Below are 19,380 nucleotides of genomic sequence, written 5' to 3'. Positions count from 1 at the left end.
CAAACTAACCTACTGGTCAGAGCATCTGCCCCCTGGTGATCAGTGCATATCATAGCAACTGGTCGACAGGTCGACTGTCTGCCCCCTGGTGGTCAGTGCATGTCATAACGAGCGGTTGAACACCCCTAACATATCATTCACTATTACACTTTGATTGGTTGAATGGACAACTGGACGACCAGGCACTTAACATATTAGGCTTTTACTATATAGGATTTTTCTGACATTATACTAGACTATGGAAATCTACAGATGATAAAGACCTGATGGTCCCTGGCCTTGAGGAATTCACTGTAGAGGACTGGAGTACACAGAGTCAACAAAGTGTTTATCCCTTGGTAACTGCTAAGAGGTGGGACCAGAGCATCCCAGGGAAATTTTAGAATAGTCATCAAACGAGCACACCAGCAGTAGTTGTTAGTATGGGTTCTATTGTGCACTTGTTTTTATGCTTGTTTTTCAAGACTAGGAACACTCAGCATGTTTGACCAAAAAGAGGACTCAGTGGAAACAGGGAATGGGTCTAATCTGAATTAGGCAGTTTTCACTTAGTTGATCACTGCTGCTAATTTGTCTGATGAAGCAGGCTGGTGCTAGCCTCTATTGCTTCACAGGTGATTGTATCTACTCTTTAGGAAGTAGTTAAAGAGTTTTGGGTCAAATTGCACTACCCTTTCCAAAGGTAGAATTTCAATGATGCAACTGAAAATGCCAGGACTGAAGCATGAATTTAGGGTGCAACATCCTGAAAGTCAGGCCAGAGAACCTGGCCTGGGAAAGGAGCCAGAATCATTTGGTCAGTTAGAAAACAATGAAGAGGTAAATGCTGTAATGGAGAAGGGGAGCCTCCAAGACAGCCAGACTTAATGACCACCCCTCTTGTTTTACAACGAATTTTGTGAGAAGGAAGTGAATTAAAAATGGGACCGGAGGCTGACGTGTATAAAGAACATATGGAAATTGGGATCTACAGCATTCTTTTTGTAAATGAATAGTATCTTTTAATCACCTTATATCCTTACAATAATCTCTGAGAAGAAAGTGTCATCATCATCACAATGCTAAAGGCTAATATAAAAAAAAACACAGGAAGTGAGTGTCCTATCCAATTTGTTGAGCGAAGGGAACAAAGATGTAGACCAGCCCCTTACCTCCATCCCTATGCTCTCTCCAGGGAGAAAACACTGCACGATCATTTGTATTCTAGATATTCAGGGATAAAAACAAGCACAACCACAAACCAACCAACAAACCAACCAACCCACTGCCAACCACACCAAATAACCAACCAACCAGACAAACACTCAGTCCTTGGTGGGGAAAGGACCAATTCCATTTCTGCACCATACCTGGCAGCCAGGAGTTCACCCAGAAACATTTCAACCCTATGAACTTCGTTTTTCTTCTCAGGAATGTGCTGTTTACTCTCTCCTGAGTTTTCTGAGCTTAACCTCTCATTCATTTCATGGATCCATAAATTCAGTTTTCTGTGCTGGTCCTCAAAGCTAAAGAAAAGAAAAGCACCATAGAGAAATTCTTAGGTTATCATTATAATAAATGCATTCTAATAGCTGAGGTCACAATGTCTACATCAATCATGTTTTCATGATTTTTCAAGTAGAAGAAAACTCAACAATAAGCCCATCCAAATGATTGCTTATTTTAGTAACAAAATGAAAATTATGAAGATTTCTCTTGCAATCCAGGCAGAAATGAATCACCTTATCAAGCTGAATTGATTACCTGGTAATCATAGGTGGTAATTACCAGCAAGATTACATTCCCCTGCAACATGCACTTGACTTTTTTGGTTTTAGTAGAGACCCTGAATTGGGGCCAATGGATAAGGGAGGCTGTGGAAGCCCGATGAGAAAAAGGGGAAGTCCTCTCTGTGTCTTTGTATCTTATGGGATTTGAAATATGGCACCAGAGCCCAAGGGCTCTGTTTTGAAAACTGTGTAAGTTCTCTGAGAAACCTGGATAAGAGTCAGGCAAATTACTCCACTACCAGAAAGGCATTTTGATTATACTGACATTGTTTCCCCCCTAGTAACAAGGTTCCCCCCCTTTTTTATTCTATATTCACCCACGTTGACATAGTTTCCTGATTGGACTCTTGACTCACATAAATACAGTAGGTGTTTCTGCCATGACTCCAACCCAGCAGAAGTAGACTCAAGAAAAAGACTTGGATAATATAAAACCTGGATGCCAAAGCTCTAATATCTTGAGTTAGTCAAACAGACCAAAAAATGTATGAATTCATGTCATTCACAGTTACTAGTGAGTATAATTCCTTTTCTGTGTGGAAAATCAAACCACGTGATGCCATCATAGTTCGAGCAGTCAGTTATTGTCCCAGTATGAATCTGTAATTAAGGTCAAAGCTTTGAATTTAAACTCACAATTTCAAGGATTTGTTTATTCTCAGTGGCTTTTTTTCTCTAAGTCCCTGAAGACATTCTGTACAGGATGAAGTCCACCTGTATGGAAACAACCTACCTCCCAAGTTCCAGAGCGCAGTCTTGAAGAGCCTGCTTGTCTTTGAGGCATTGTCTCAGAAAAGCTTGAAACTCCTCATTTGCCTTGGTAATCTGCTCCTGAATGCTACTGACCATTTGCTTAGGCAAATGTGCATACAACGTTTGTCCTTCCTGAGTCACAGCATCCAGCTTGCGCTGCCCATCACCGACCGAGTCCAAAATGGTCTGTTTCAGGAAATAAAAGTAATATAAAACATTTGCTATCGTTCAGAGACCCTGGTGCATGGGAGCACTAATTACAACTCTGAGCTGAGCTAGTAGAGCAAGAGCAGAAAAACAGGGGCCCAAGGAAGACAGCCGTTGACAAGGCTGGAGTAAGAATGATGTTTGCAACTGGATATAATCGAGGCTCATCCCTGAGGACGGGCCAGCCAGGCATTGGAACCACTGAGGACCCACTGGGAACAATGCCAACCTGGGAAGGAGGATGTCTTGTCCTCAGTCTCTCCCCTTTCTCACTGCACCAACCTAGTGCAGGCTCCACCTCCTCATGGTTAGTGTGATGTCTTCTAACTGGTTAGCTGCCTCTATCCCTCCTCCTCTGATCCGCCCTGCATGCCATATCCTGACATGGGTTCCCTTCTTTGCTTGATGTGCACCTCTTCTTTGAAAGACCATATGCACGGGCATTGGCTTCGGCAGAGCAAAAGAACCCAGAACTGCTGTGCTCGTCCTGCCTCGTCTCTGAGTTCCAGACTTTTCTCTGTGGAGTTTCACTGCATCTCAGGCCTTAAAGGGGACAATTCCACATCTGCAGTCACCCTGCCTCCTGCGAAACTCGCTTCCCGTACGATGACACTCTTCCTACTCTGACAGCAAATGAGTTATCCACATAATTGTCATCACCCATTAGGCCACAAAATCCACATGTTTCCATTAATTTTTTAAAAATTATTTTTACAATACTTAATACAATGCTTTGCTCAGATTCGCCACTTAAAAAACAAAGCCAAAACTCAGTATGAATCTAGTCTTGCATCAATTATTTTTTAAATCTGCTTCACAATGGCCTTCTCTTTCCTGAATTCATACATTTTTTCCTAGTGAGTAAAACCTATACAATCTATAATATCTATTGCTTTGATTTGAATATTTCTAAGTTCCAAATTTAGACCATAGGTTGTTAAAAAGCACACGTGATGTCAGTGGTGTCTTCTTTTTAAAACTCCTCCATGATAGTAACGTGAAATAGATATCACTGTTTATGCTTTTACTGCTATAGAAATTAAAATTAGGTTTAGTTCAGAGTGAATTCCAAACAGTCAATAGGCTAAAAGAGAGGGGAAGGAGGTCTAGAAATTCTACAGCTCTAATTTGATTTTTCAGCTTACTTTTCATATTGCTTATCTCCTTATCACTCAAGAAATCTAATTCTGATAAGGAAAAAGAAACGTTTGAATAAGATTAATAGATTTGGGGAGAGAGGTGATTTAGGTCTGACCCGATCGCACTTGAGTGTAGTTTGGGGAAGAAGAAAAGGCAACACCAGTGTTCGTACCTGAAGGTCGCGAAGCTTCGCCTCTAGAACTTTGCTGTCACCAGTTCTGTCTGATGATTTTTTTGCTGCTGCTTTTATTCCAGAAAACCATTCTTGGAATTCCTTCATGGACTCTTTGGAAAAGAACATGAATGAGAAATGCATCCAATACATTGAATGAGCTACCATGAATTAATTCTGGCCTTCAGCCCATTGCATTGTGCCTTACAAAACATTCCAGAAGGAAGATCATAATAATCTAGAATATGACATATACGACACAGCATGATCTACAGCCATGACTGTTCACAGTAGAATCAAGAAATTATCTCAGAGAAAAGACTGTAAAGAGATTCACTTTCCTTCAATGTCTGATTTCCCCTTATGTCTCTTTATTTTGGTAAAGAAATAATTAGTTGCCTGACTCTGGAAGAGCGCAAGGGGAGAAATACTTTAGGGGTGCTAAAGCCATTTTTGTGGCACAAGGAGAAACCTTCTCCTCTTTCCGTCAAGCTGACTTGAGCATTGTCATTATGTGTCCACATCAGAGCACAGGCAGCCGTGTGGGAAACTGAGTCCGGCACATCCATAGGACGGGCACTTTCCTGAATTACATGCTGCTGCTGTTTCATGCTCTCTCCTAATACCCAGGTTGACTATCACTTCCTCATAGCAGTGGAAGTAATTTCCACACACATGAGCTGTATGTGGAAAATCTAGATGCAATTCCGAATCATCAAAACGGCAGACTCCTACCTCCCTGAGGAGAAAGGGAGAATGTTGCTTATGGTGAGGGCACACGCATGACACTTCCACTGCCCAAATCTCAATGCCCAAGTGAATCTAACTTGATATTCTTCCGGAAAGTTTTGCAAATGTTTGCTGGCAGTTTCTACACAGCATTTGGTCCGGATTCCTTCTTGTAAACAGACTATTCATGCAAAGGCCTGTGGGAGCTCACCATGGAAGTGTTTCTCCAGAGAATCCTGAAGGCTGGCCTGTGTCCTGGAGCACAGCTGGCTGGCAGCTTCGTGTTTCTTGGTCAGGCCCGTCATTGCCCCGCCCAGGCGCTCCAGCTCCGCCGAATGGTACTTGCGGCACAAACTATTGAGGTTTTCTTGGGTGGAGCTGATGTTGCTTTGCTGGCTTTGAAGTTCTTTCTGCATTTCCTAGAGAATAAAAGTGTGCCATGGAGGATGTTTATCAGCTACAAGAGAAATATTCCACCTATTCCATGATGGCACTTCCTCTGGAAACGGATGCTATCAAAATCCACTCAGGAACGTATACATCTTTGTGGGATTGTTTTTTGAATATTTGTGATCTCTCTGTGTTGATTCTTTGAGAATGTTGCCCAGTTCTCCTTGGGAACAACTGCAAACAACTGTTGAGAGGTCGCTAGGATTTGAGTGAGAGTCTAGCATTTTAAGCAAATTGAATTGATCCTTGTGGATTCCAGCCATGAGCTTGGGTTTAATCAGTTGATTAGAAACTACAAATGCAAGCACCCTCCTAAGTTCACATTCGTCAGTGGGCCACACGGGTCACAGGCCACAAAAAAGGCACAAGTACTTAATTTAAAAATATACTTCCTTCGTCTCAAGAACATCAAAACAATAATATGCTGAAAAGGAACATATCATTTTTTGTTGAAAACTCAACTCAACTCATAAGCTTGATAGAGAGTTGATCAGAAATGTCATCTATGAAAATAAACATACTCACATAAAAGTGAGATGTTTTCGCAATGAAAAAATATCTCTCTCTCTAGATAAAAGCAGTCATACTGACCAATAAAAATAAGTGAGGAAAAACTATTTGGCATTCAAGTTTGAAAATTCCTGGACATTCAAACACTTCTATAGATGTCACCCCCTTAATAATAATAATAATAATAATAATAATAATAATAATAAAATAGCAGCCTGTGAGCAGGCCCTACAGCAATGCATGCTTTCTGTTTCAGATTAGTCATCTTGCTTTCAGTTCTTTACCCATTACTTACTTTGCTAAGTCTTGTGTTAATAGGGGTGATTGAGAGCAGAGGTTAAGGCTCGAGTCTAGCCACCACAAAGCAGGAGAACTAATATTCCCACTGAAGTATAACCAGTTAATGAGAGCTGGTTACCTACCTTTACTTTCTTCAGCCCTTCACAAGTCTCAGTTTGGGCGCAGTTCACCAGGGACTCTTCTAGTTTCGCCAGCCAGGTTGTTATGTCGTTAACAAATTTTTCCACTTGTGTGCTCTGAGCCCTGAAATCTTTCAAGGTCCCTTTGGCGTCTTCGGTTATTTCTTTGGCGTGCTCCAGTTTCTGCCTTAGGTCCGCTTCTATAAACTAAACATAAAACATAAAGCAGGATTTCATCAAAATCTGTGAAAACCAGACACTCCTTTACTGGGAATTCCGTGGATGTGTAGCTTAATCATAAAAACCAAACCAAAGCACATAAGCGTAACCATGGGTGTTCATCCAATTTTTCTAAGACGGAAAATCAGTGTGCACACGTTGCCAAACATTTTAAGTGATGAAGTGATCGGCAAATGGAAAGAGTAAGGCTTACAGTTAACATGAGACACGAAAGTGGCAGTTTGGCTGAGGTTCCAGGGGATACACAGAATCACATCTCAACAACAGCCGGACTCACGCCGGGTACCAAGCAGGTGACCAAAACCTGCTCCTCATTCTCCCTGGGAAACACACACATTTTGCCCTGGTGTGACCACTACTTTGGACAAGCGCCCCCTCCCCCCATCATAGGATCTGATCCTAAAGCGCTTTCCTTTCTGTCTCCCACTCTAAGGATTCAGGATTCAGGGAGGCTGGTTCTCTGCTCCCGGGTGGTTTATTTCAGGAGGGCCTTGCTTTCTCTGGACCACAGATAAAAAAGGGACTTAAGATAAACCGCAAACAGTTTCAATTCTACAACAAAAACATTCAGGACCATTTAATAATCAAGACTTTGAACTCAAGTCGAACTTAAAGTTAAGGGCTTTTTCTTGCCCCGGCTCAGATCTGCTGCAAACAGGAAGCCCATAGTGGAGAAAGGGGCAAGTGCCTCTTTTTGTCTCTTTTCACTTTACTTCTAGTCCCCACCTCACAGGCTGGGGCAAGCAGGAGGTGGGGGGAGGCGGGGACTGGCATCCACGCTTTCTAAGCCTGGTGACTTTCCCATTCTCTCCTCTCACAGGCCTTGACCTGTGGGTTTTTCTGAGACTCCCCTGGCTTCTGTGGCCGCCCAGTGAAGGGCCCTAGATGCAAGCAATGCACCTTTCTCTGGCTTTTCACTTTCTCGGTCCGCAGCCTGTGGGCATCTCGTAACTTCTTGCCTCCGGGGCCTGCCATTCCCCCAGAGAGCTTTCTTCGATGACCCGAGCTGTCACACAGGAACGCTCTCCTTTCCTTTTCTCTTATGATTCACCTCTGGCCGGAGGTCACACTCGGGCATTCACCCCAGATGACATAGAGTTCAGGCCACTCAAAACAATCAAAACATACGCACTTTAATGTGGGGAGCCGGCACGGCCATGGCACACTCAGCCCCAGGGCGCCTTATGTGCCAGGCCAGCTCAGCCTGGTTCGGTGACCCTGAGTTGGGGGGGTGAAAGGATTGAGAAAAGACAGAAAAGAGAAAGAAAGCTGGGTCCCGGTGGGACGCTGCTCCCTGATGAGGAGACAGCGCCAGCGCCCACAAGCCGTGTCTTTGTTTTATAGCAGATGCCACGAGGCAAAGTAGGGGCGTGATCAAGTTGCTTACAGCATTCTCGTGAGTTTCAACCTCACTCAACTACCTGCACCCGAACTCTATCACAAGGCGGGCCACGTGTTCGGACCATAGGTTCAAGCTTACAACCACAGCCGTTGGCTACGATTGTGCTGGGAGGGCCCTGCCCTCCAGCTGGGACTTGCATGTGGCAGTGAGAGGACCCTGTCCTTTCATTAGTCCGAGGCTTGAACCTGGCCAAAACACTGTAGCTGCGCCCCATACTTTAATATACAAATACTTAGAGAACAGAAATACTCTTTGAGATGGAGAGCCTAGCAGGTAGCAGCTATTACAGAACTGACTGAGTGCTTACCTGAAGGTCTGATGGAGTGTCCGGATTTTTCGTTAATTCTTTTAGGTCATTCACTTTAGCATGAAGGTCTTCCAGTTTCAATGCATTGTTTCTAACTTCAGACTGTCAAGTATAAGACAAAGGGGAAAAGCATGACTAATCCAAACATTCACATGTTATATCTGGCATTTAATAATTTCAAGAGTTAACTGTCAAAATGCCCCAACATTAAGCTAGGGTAAAAAAAAAATTCTTTTTCATTTTTTGATCATTGTCATTAGTTAGGAATATGGAAAAGTGTCACCATTTACTTCCACTTGGGATGTGAGGGAGTGTGCGGAACTTTCTTTCTTCCCACTCTCTTTTATAGGGGAAGAAAAATGCTCCTGGAAAAAATTAACCACTAACCAAAAGTCTTGAGTCAGTGGGGATTTTTAACAACTAACTGTCATTTATTCATTAGCATTGATATCACTGGTTACCATGGCAACATTAAACTCTTGAGGAAGCACTGCCAAGCCAGTACACATTGGAAGCACCTAATAACAGCTGGCTATCTGTAACACACAAGAAACCTTTCAAATAAACATTTAAACGATGTGAAAACAGAAATCAGGTTAATTAGAAGATTGATGTCTAATATCGTGCCTTATTGTTTTGTTTGTTTTTTGTTTTTTTTGCACCAACACTAACATAAAAAGGAAGAAAGGATACATAACCAAAGAACTGTTACTGAACCAATTAGACATTTATAAACATCATTAGTCATTGGGGCCCACAAAGGGATAGTTAAATATAGTGCTTTGGTGCTTTATGGACACTAACAAACCTCCCGGTGCCTTCAATCCGGAAGGTAATTTACTTGCCCAGTAAGATGTGCTGAACTATCTGCCAGGCCCACTGGCCTTTTCCAGAAACCGGCCGGACAATGAAGGCATCGCACCCACACGCCCACCTCATTTCCTGCTCCGCAGCAGCATGGCATTCTCAGGCACGGGCTGAGTCCCGCTCTCTGAGTTTATGAGCTGGTGTGCCACAGCAGCCACAGAAAAGCCATCTCTGTGAGTGACTGCACTGGACCTATGAACATAGGGCTGATGCCCACTGGCTCCCTGAACCCCAGAGGTCAGAGGTGGGAGTAGACTATGCGGGTTTAACAACTGGCTCTCCAAGAAAAGGCCCTGATTTGTAGACTCACCACCATTTAGAGCAGGGGTCCTCAAACTACGGCCCGCGGGCCACATGGGGCCCGCCGAAAACATTTATCCGGCCCACCGGGTGTTTTTGCCGCCACTGTGTGCATAGGAATTTGTTCATAGTTTTTTTTTTAAACTATAGTCTGGACCTCCAACAGTCTGAGGGGCAGTGAACTGGCCCCCTGTTTAAAAAGTTTGAGGACCCCTGATTTAGAGTTACAACGTGAGTCACGCACATGGTGCTGGAGGAGCTCCACAGCAGTGCACCATTCTGCAGTATTTCCACCAGAAAGACAGAGCGAATGTCAGCTTGAGGTCCCATGCAGCAGTCATAGGGGAATAATAGCCAGGAAGGTTTAACTTTTGAGTGTTCATTACCTTCATTTTAAAATAGATTTAATTTAATTGTAATTTACTTACATGGAAATTTTTAAAAATATATTTTTATTAATTTTAGAGAGGAAGGAAGAGGGAGAGATAGACACATTAATGATGAGAGAGAATCATTGATCGGCTGCCTCTGCACACCCCCTACTGGGGGCCGAGCCCGCAATGAGTCATGTGCCCTGACTGGGAATGGAACTGTGACCTCCTGGTTCATAGGTTGATGCTCAACCACTGAGCCATGCTGGCCGGGCACAATTAAATTTTTAATAATGGTTGTGATTAACACGGGCTCACAAGATTTTTGAAAATATAATAATTGACTTTTGCAAGCAGGTACATGCCCTCTTCCAACACATGACATATACAGTTTGAGCTGTAATGGTCATTTAACATCAAAGATAACTAAAGGGACTGTGGTGCCCTTCACTGACTATACTTTTAGTCTGAATACTCTCCTCTACTTCTGTTTGCCCTTAGGAATAGGAATAATCTCTTGAATGTTCTTTGGGTCAAACCCAGCTGAATAACTTAGGTCGGTAATACAGAAGATTTAACTATATATTTTGCCAGACTATAGTAATTTATTCACATATCTGTCATATTCCACATCTATACCAGGCACAGTGCTGGGCACCCAAGCATACAATGGTCAACAGTCCCTCCCTCACCAAGAGTACAGTTACTTGTGTGCTTTGTGAAACAAGTCATCTCTTGTCACTCTATTTCCCTTCCCTTGCTTCAGTTTTCACCATAGCCCTATTACTGATTGTCATTTTGCATATCATATATATCGTAATGTAAATAATGTAAATACCACGAGGGTAAAGACTTTGTGTGTTTCACTATTATATTTCCAGTCTGAAAACTGCCTGACATATTTTAGGTGCTCATTAAGAATGTGATGAGTGGATGAATAAGTGAACGTGAAAAATGGGGATAAAAGGAGGTTAAAATAAATTAGTGACTGGAACTTTAAAAAGGCCACTTTCCTTGGAAGCCTGTGACACTCCCATCTCCATTTCCTTACGTTTCTGGAAAGGAAGTGGAGGAAACAAGCTCCTAGTGTAAGTGCTCAGGGTAACTACTCAGTAAACATTTTTTTTAAAATATATTTTATTGATTTTTTACAGAGAGGAAGGGAGAGGGTTAGAGAGTTTGAAACATTGATAAGAGAGAAACATCGATCAGCTGCCTCCTGCACACCCCCTCCTGGGGATGTGCCCGAAACCAAGGTACATGCCCTTGACTGGAATCGAACCTGGGACCCTTGAGTCCACAGGCCGACGCTCTATCCACTGAGCCGGTTAGGACCTCAATGAACATTTCATTTGAATGGAGAAAAAAATAGATACTAAATATTACTGAATGACAATCACTTTCAATTTGGTTTTTCAGTAAGAAGATGCCATATTCCCAGATGAATGGAAAAATTGTAGGTTTACTTTCAAATAAGTAGCAAAAGATAGTTAAGATTGTTTATTATACTCCTGTGTGTCTCAAAGAGCAGTGTAGCTCAGTGGTTGGTTGAGCATCAACCTGTGAATCAGGAGGTCATGGTTAGATTCTGGTCGGAGCAGGTGTCTGGGTTGTGGGCTTGATCCCTGGTCGGGGCGTGTGGGAGGTGGCTGATCAGTGATCCTCTCTAATCATTGATATTTCTATCTCTCTCTCCCTCTCCCTTCCTCTCTGAAATCAATAAACATATATTTTTAAAAAAGAATGGACTTTTAAAAAAGGACACCAATATTTTCGTATTCTGGCCAATGCTACATCACCAGCTCCCATATGAAAGGGTAGCTCACTTACCTCAAACTCCTTCAGGAACTCCTCTGTTCTGAGGCTGTTGTTCAGGTTGCTGATGCTCTCGGCCAGCTGAGGGACAGAACTGTTCGACCAGCCTTCGATCTCGTCCTTACTCGAGAGAATATCAGCCCAAAGGGACAGGCTTACCCTCAGCCGATCCATGTTTTCCTCGATTCTCTCTGACACCTGGAAGAGAAAATCAAAGTCAAATCATTAACAGTCTGAGGCTTTAAAAAATGCTCTTTGCCCCACCAAAGTACTAAAAATGTCAATCCTTCCTTAATCAGAAAATTGCAATCTGATCAGAAAGCCAAGTTTTACAAAAATTATTGTAAACTGACTAGTGCACGGAACTTAATTTATGTAAATGCTATTATATAAGTTGTTTCTGTCACTGGGAGAGTTGGTTGAATTTCTAAAACATTTGACTTTTATTTGTAAATTGGAAAAGTAATCACAACAGTTCTACTGAAATATAACTCACTCTAAGGTTGAATTCTGTAAGATAGGGGTCCATATAGGGCAGTATTATATTTATTTTTAAAGTAATACAATAAGCCCTTTTATTTGTAATGATGATACAGAAAAATGGGCATAATTAGGCTTGGACATATTTATAGAATAAGTAAATATATAGAAGATTAACCAATTTTACATGCTTATAGTATTATTACTTAATATTATTTCCACAATAAGAATATCATTTTAAAAGTGGAAGAATATAAGGTCTTCTGAAGTCCCCAGATTATTTGATTATAGTATTTAAATATCGATGCCTAACTTAAGTGACTTTGCTTAAGTAAGGGAACCCACTATAGGTTTAAGTTCTGAGCCTAGATATTGATAATAGAGGTCAACAGAATCACTGGATTTTTGGAGCTGGAAAACAGTGTAAAATATGCATGAATTGAGAGATAGAGTTCCAGAAGGATCAAGTGACCTGTCCTATGGTCACATAGCCAGTAAGTGACAGAGCAGGAATTAAAACCCAAGGATATAAACTACAAGGCCAATGCTTTTCAATGCTAAATAAAGCGTCTTCTTACTTTAAATTATTACACATGTTGGTTAATAGTCTGTAGGCTGTTTATACATTATTCTTTTATTTTTATTCATAATTCCAGAGTCTTGAGAAGGCAGATTATAAATTTGTTACGTTTGAAGCTGTCAAGTGAAATTCTAGAAAATTTGCCAATAAGTTTTAACAAAATAAAGCACATAGTTTTTTTACTATTTCTAAAATTTATGCGAACACTACTTTCCTTTAGAATATTATATTTGCATTTAGCATTAAAAGTTAAAAATGGAATTTACATCTCTCAATAATCCTTTGCCCCAAAATGAGGTTCAGAAATGTGACTATTTAAACTATTCATGGAACCCAAGGTGATGAGCTTACATCCAGCCATCTGTCCATAGTGCTCTCCATGTCTGTTTTCACCAAGATGAAGTCACTACTGTGAATTTTTTTCAGCTCAGATAACAACTGCTTTCCTTTACTGGTGAAGTCATCCAATTCTTTCTGCTCCTTACACATTTCGTTTCTGGCAGTTTCATGCTGTGAACAGAAATGTTTCCTTAATTAATAAAATCATCAATGCTAAGAGCTTAAAACCATTTGTCTCCAAGAAATTTAATTATTGGATGACCTGATGCAGAAACCAGGGATGTTAGTAAACTGTACAAATATATACTAATTTTCTTGAATTGCTAGAATCCTAGGATATCAGAACTCTTAAAAAAAAAGTTGAGCTTGTTAGCATGAATTATCTACATCTAACTGTACTGACAAGATTTGTATAGCGAATACATTGTGAGTTAAAAAAAAAACACAAGTTTAATAAAGTGTTCTACTAAAATAAATACATTTTGAATTACTACCTTGGATAAGGCCCATTTAAGATCCTCCTCATCCTTTATAGTAGTTCTGGTTGCAATCACATTGCTGGCATGTTCTAGAACTTTAGATACAGCTGACTTCAAGTTCTGATAATCTCTCATTAAGTCAATAAGCCCACAGCATTGGCCCTGGCTGCAATGATCAAAGAAAAGACATCATTTATTGTCAGGTATCAGGAAAGGGCAGAGTTCTCTATGGTTGGACCTGATGTATACACACATATTAATAGATGAAAGAGAAAACCCGGTCTATACCTACCAAGGTAAAAGAGTGCTGGTCGATCTTACTTAACTCTAATGTCCCAAATATCCTCATGAATGAAGAATGCACACAGCCATTCAAATAAAATCTGTGACTTCAATAATAAGCAAAGATGCAATATATGTTCTGGATAACTCAAACTTATGTAGATATATTATTTTTTTTTTAATGCATAGAGATACCCAATTGTTTCAGGACTATTCACTGAAAAACTATTATTCTTTCTTCATCAGATTGCCTTTTTTAAAAAAAAATCAATTGAGCATATCTGAATATATTTAAAAGAGTGAATTTTACTTTATGCCAATCATACCTCAGTTATAAACAACTATAACAGAATAAAAAGGAAATCAGGAAGTTAAGACTCTCATGGCCGCACTTAGTAACTTGACAACTGCGTGTAAGCATTGAATTTCACATGTAATTGTTATCTCAAAGCAGCCTCCTTCGTCAAGTTCTGTAGGACTGAATTCTTATCGTTACCAAAAGACACAGAATACTAAAGATGGCAAAAGATATTCAATGCTTGATCACACCCATGCAAATCACCAGGCAGGGCCCAATGTCACAAAATAGGGAGAAGTTAAAAAGCAAAAACTGAGAAGTTTCTGACTTACTTTTCATGAATGAGCTTTTTGGTATCATCCCAGGTGACCTCCAAGCGATTTATCTCTGTATCAACTTTAGGGGCAAAGGCTACGTCTTTCTGAGCAATTTGCTTAGCTTTGTCTTTCAACCAACATAGCTCATGCTCATGAGAATTCAGCTCATCTTCTAACTGATTGAAGACTCTCAACCTGTGAAGTAAAGTGTGGTTTTACTAAAGGTAGCAAACCAATATTTCCTCTCTGTAAAGCACACACTCTGAGAGCTAGAAAACTAGTAACAGAGCCATCAAATGGATGGCTGTCAAGATGCTGTTACAGTTAACTTTGCATACTTTCTAGTGCACCGCAGAGAACATTTAAAGTCAGTTTCACTATTCACCTTCAAACTTCTAAGTTTGTATTCTCTTTCTATTATCCTTTGATGGTATAAGACTTTTAAAACTAGGGCTGACCTTGTAGGCAAAGGAGGTGAGTTCTTATTGCAAGGTATTGATATAAAAATATTTTGTGCCATGAGGTCTAATTCATGTAAAATAATATTTAAGAACCATAGTTATTTCATAAAATAAAAATAGTTTCACCGAGCCATTCTCTCTCTCTGTCTCTCTCTCTCTCTCTCATATATATATATATATATATATATATATATATATATATATATATGACTTGTCCTTCCCAAGTCTTATTCCCTTTTGTAAGTTTATTGTTTTATATATTAAAGGCCTGGTGCATAAAATCCATGCATGGGGGGTGCGGGGTTCAGCCCAGCCTGTGCCCTCTCACAGTCTGGGACCCTTTGGGGGATGTCCACCTGCTGGCTTAGGCCCCCTCTGGAGCGGGCCTAAGCCGGCAGTCGGACATCCCTCTCACAGTCCTGCCTGCTTGCTGCTCCTTAGCACTGCCACTGAGGTGGGAGAGGCTCCTGCCACTACTGCTGCACTTGCCACTCGCCAGCCATGAGCCCTGCTTCTGGCTGAGTGGCACTCCCCTTGTGGGAGCGCACTGACCACCAGGGGGCAGCTCCTACATTGAGCGTCTGCCCCCTGGTGGTCAGTGTGCATCATAGTGCCAGTCGTTCTGGTCGTTCCATTGTAATTGTCACTTAGGCTTTTATTATATAGATTGTTTTATATATATAAAACCTAAATTACATGCGTTATTGAAGGTTATCATGAGAAATGTTCATCATTGATGTTTCTATCTTCCTCTCCCTCTCCCTTCCTCTCTGAAATAAATAAAAATATATTTTTTAAAAAAATAGTGGTTAGGAGAACCATTCCGCCAAGCTGATTGGCTTCATTTTTAGTGAATAAATACAAATCTTAAATGGCAGTTTATCATCTTACCAAGCTCCACAGGTATAATTCCATTTCCTCCTATAAGAAGACTATCTCACACCCTTTTCTGTCCATATCCCCTGTCATTCAATCTCAAGGAACGAATTTGCTGCATCTTTTCTGAGAGCTAGCAGCCACCAGGGAAGAATTCCTTCAGATTTAGCACCTGAACTACAAGTCTACTTGCATCCCTGCCTTCCTCCTCTGCTTTCATTCTTGTTACAGAACAGGAGTCCCTTCTATCAGTTAAAATACACAGTATGATCTACATACTCTGTTGTAAATAAGTGGCTTACACAAGGCCCTCAGGAAAATCCTCAACGAACCCAAATAAATTTTAGGACCTTAATGTCAAATTAGTCATGAGTTTTATCCTAAAAATATAAAAAGAGACGCTGCTAAATCTGGTACTATAAAAGTTTTGCACAAGAGTTAATCCTAGGACAAATAAAAAGTAGCTGAGGCCATGGCTTCGGCAGCCTCCTCCCACCTCTGTTGAAGCGCCTGGCGGGTGGGTTCTTTCAGACGCTCTTTGTCAGCCCTCTCTTCGATGTCCTCGATGCTTTTTAGCAGCTCCTCTTTCTGGTCGTGGAATGCTTTCTTCAATGCTGCCAGGGCGTCTGCCTCACTCTGCTTGGTTCCCAGAAGGTTCTGGATCCTCTCTAACTCCAAGCAGAGGTGATCAGCTGAGGTTCTGCAGGAAGTCCTTTGCTCAGAGCTTCCACATTTAAGATGGTATTGGGCTTTGGTAAGAATGCCGTCCAGACCGATGGCCGTAGATTCTAACATCTTCACGTCTTGAATCGCGTCATGCAGGTCCTTTTCTAATAAGTCAGTCTGCTTCTTATTCATACTGTCGGTTGCTTCCACCGTCTGCCTCAGCTGGTGGAGCGCCTCTGACAGAGAGGTGTGGGTCTGCAGGAACCCAGCCAGCTGGGCCAGGGCCAGCTGCCGCCTCTCCACCACCTGGCCGGCCTCCTCAAACAGCTGGAAGCAGTCCTCTGCTTTGCCCTGCAGGACGTGAAGGTCCTCGGCTCGACCCAGAGCGCCCAGCTTCGCCAGGTGCCCCTGCAGACTTTGCAGTTCCCCCCTTTTGCTTTCGACTTCTGCTGCGTGGTCCTGGAAGGGAAGAGAGAGTCACTGGTTCTTCAGGGACACTGTGGTTTTGGACACAGACATGTTACAGAATTGGTGATGTCAAGATACACAGTGCAATATACAATCTTGTAGCACAGAAACCCACACCGGAATCCTATAGGTTCATGTTGACCAATGTCACCCAATCAAGTTAATAAATAAAAATTTAAAAAGATACATTTTAAATGCAATGCATGGTATAGTATTTAAAGGTCACCCACAATGAAACTTTTAGAAAGATTCTTAAGATTTCTCTTGTTTTGCTCATCTATGTATTTCATATAAATCACAACTCTGATTTGGAACTAATGTAGTCCATGAAAAAGAATTCCTTTGTGGATAGCAATCGTTAACCTATATGCTCCTATTAACCAATGTCACCCCAATAAATTATCAAAAAGTATATATCCACATATATAAATTTGAAAGATTTTAAAAGATTTATGTATATACAGTTAAAAGGTATAGTTACAGTGTATACAATTAAAAGAAACTGAAAATTTGTAAGGTTTTAAAAGATATGTTATATATACATATATATATATACACACTCCTTCATATATATATACATACAATCCAGCTAATTCTAACATAGTGAAGGAGCGTGAGATAGGCAGACATGAGCCTCTTTTCAGAGGTGTGAATAAAGCAGATGAAACTGCACAAGTTTTAGCTGTCTTCTCTCTAAGGAAATGTAGATGAACTGGCTAAGGCTGTTGTATAGAAAACTTGACCAGCTCACAATATATCATGGTTAAAACCCATCAGAGGGTTGCTAACACTCTCAGCATGGTTTCCACAAAAGGGAAATAATCACCTGTCTTAATCGTGACCAGAATGGCCCTAATAGTTCCCTCAGCTGAACTACTAAACTTTAGAGGCTTCTTTGAGCATTTACTTTAGAAAACTTACAAATTCATTCTCTGTCCCTTTGAGAGGTAAATCTTTTCAAAACCTCCTGGGCAGTTTCACTACTGAAGACTAACTTTCTCAAACACCTGGGAGTCATCCCTGAAATGTACTCATTGAGGAAGATGGCGCCCTAGCTCCTGTCTTTAGAGGGTGGGAGCCTAACTTTGGTGAGCACCTTGCTCCAAATTGTAAAACCACCTGCGGTCATGAAGAAAGGAAAACATACTTTTCCTTTGGGTAAACCCAATTGGCAAGCCCAGCATAGAGTGAGCACGCAATAGACATTAAATGTATTATCAGTAAATATTGTTATAAGCTTATCATGTAGCTTACCCCAACTATTCCAATACTCGATGACCAATATCTGATTTTTAATTTTTTAAAAAAAATATCAGGATACATATTATGTATAATTTAGAAATAAGAAAACTAAATTTTAAATAACTTTCAAGCTAAATAGTAATTCAGAGAAACCATATTGTGAAAGCATTGGGATTCAGTATTAGTTTTTAGCATCGGACCAAAACAAACTGAGAAGCTTACAAATGAACATTCTCATCACTTTATCCTAGATGTCATTCGCTCCATTGTGAAAAAAAAAGGTATTTTATCTGAAGTGGCTTTATCTGCTTAAGTTATCTGCATCACACATTGTGAGAACATTTATGAAGAAATACAATGTTAAATCGCTGGCAAGGGTTTTATAAATTCGCTTTCCTTTCAAATGGAAGAGCTCTCTGTGATGAACAAATGCTTCTTCCCTCTTAGAGGAATGCACTTTACCTTGTGCCGGGTTACAGCTGCCTGATGGTCCATTAAGCTGATCTCAGACGTGGCTTGTAATTCACTGAGAAACTGCTTAATCCAGATGGAGAAGGAAAGCAGCAATTCATCAAACTGCTGGTGCTCGGCGACCACAGACTGCAGGAAGTGAAGTCTAGGCAGAGGGCGGTGCGAGAGGTAAAGGGTCTTAGGGGTGCGTATATCTTGGCCAATACAGGTTTTCGAGCTTTTCAGGTTTATATCCAGGAGAGGGATTGCTGGGTCATACAGTAACTCTATTCTCTTATTAATCAATGTCACCCCAATAAAGTTAAAATCAATCAATCAATCAATCAATCAATAATAAAAGTTAAATGTCCCGCAGTGGAAAGGAAGAGTTGGTATGTTTTTGGAATCAGCTTAATCACTGGCAAAACTAATGTGATCCAACAGGGACAAACCAGAACTCTTAACGCTTTCTACTTCGCCAACCCTGTTTCTCTTACAATTTGTTGCGTCTCAGTTACTGCTGGTGCTGCCCACCCAGATGGTCCTCCATTTCTTCACCACCACACCTGCTCCGTGCGTGTCTGGGCACCTATCATAGCATGCTGGGCTCTCCTCTCCACCTTCACACCCTGGTCTGCATCGCCTCATCTCTGGCCTGGCCTCCAACAGCCTCCTAAGCTGGCCTCCTTCCTGCCACCACCGTGGCCTCACTATAATCCACTCTCTAGAGAGCAGCCAGGAATGATTTCCATGTCATCGGAACACCCTCTGCCAAGCCTAAACGCGGGCACTTCCCTGGGGACACAGGAAGGCGAAACGCCACGGCTCCTTACTGTGGTCTACGAGGGGTCCCTCATCATCGACTTCTCTGACCTCATCTGATCCAGGGCCGCCCACACCGCCACTGCACACCGCTTCCCCAACATCCCAGCTCATTGCTGCCTTAGGGCCTTTGCCCTTTCTGTGCCCTCTGCCCCTGTGATCTGCCCCC

The 19,380-nt window shown here is 41.4% G+C and overlaps 1 protein-coding gene across 12 annotated transcripts in view; it reads right to left on the bottom strand.

The window, feature by feature from the left end:
- Positions 1-19,380, bottom strand: part of SYNE1 (spectrin repeat containing nuclear envelope protein 1) — a 387,376-nt gene that overhangs the window by 216,175 nt on the left and 151,821 nt on the right. For all 12 annotated transcript variants that reach the window (XM_036316912.1, XM_036316911.1, XM_036316914.1 and 9 more), the window contains 12 exons: positions 18,402-18,555; positions 16,060-16,688; positions 14,242-14,421; positions 13,345-13,495; positions 12,863-13,021; positions 11,467-11,649; positions 8,099-8,200; positions 6,153-6,356; positions 4,982-5,189; positions 4,042-4,154; positions 2,503-2,708; positions 1,350-1,505 (listed from right to left, as the gene is read on the bottom strand). In XM_036316912.1, the coding sequence (XP_036172805.1) occupies positions 1,350-1,505; positions 2,503-2,708; positions 4,042-4,154; positions 4,982-5,189; positions 6,153-6,356; positions 8,099-8,200; positions 11,467-11,649; positions 12,863-13,021; positions 13,345-13,495; positions 14,242-14,421; positions 16,060-16,688; positions 18,402-18,555 (2,445 nt within the window). The remainder of the gene's footprint in view (positions 1-1,349; positions 1,506-2,502; positions 2,709-4,041; positions 4,155-4,981; positions 5,190-6,152; positions 6,357-8,098; positions 8,201-11,466; positions 11,650-12,862; positions 13,022-13,344; positions 13,496-14,241; positions 14,422-16,059; positions 16,689-18,401; positions 18,556-19,380) is intronic.

This window comes from Myotis myotis, unplaced genomic scaffold (assembly GCF_014108235.1).
Source record: "Myotis myotis isolate mMyoMyo1 unplaced genomic scaffold, mMyoMyo1.p scaffold_m19_p_7, whole genome shotgun sequence".
NCBI lineage: Eukaryota > Metazoa > Chordata > Mammalia > Chiroptera > Vespertilionidae > Myotis > Myotis myotis.
Note: the sequence above shows the minus strand (reverse complement) of the source record. Positions and strands in the feature narration are given on the sequence as shown.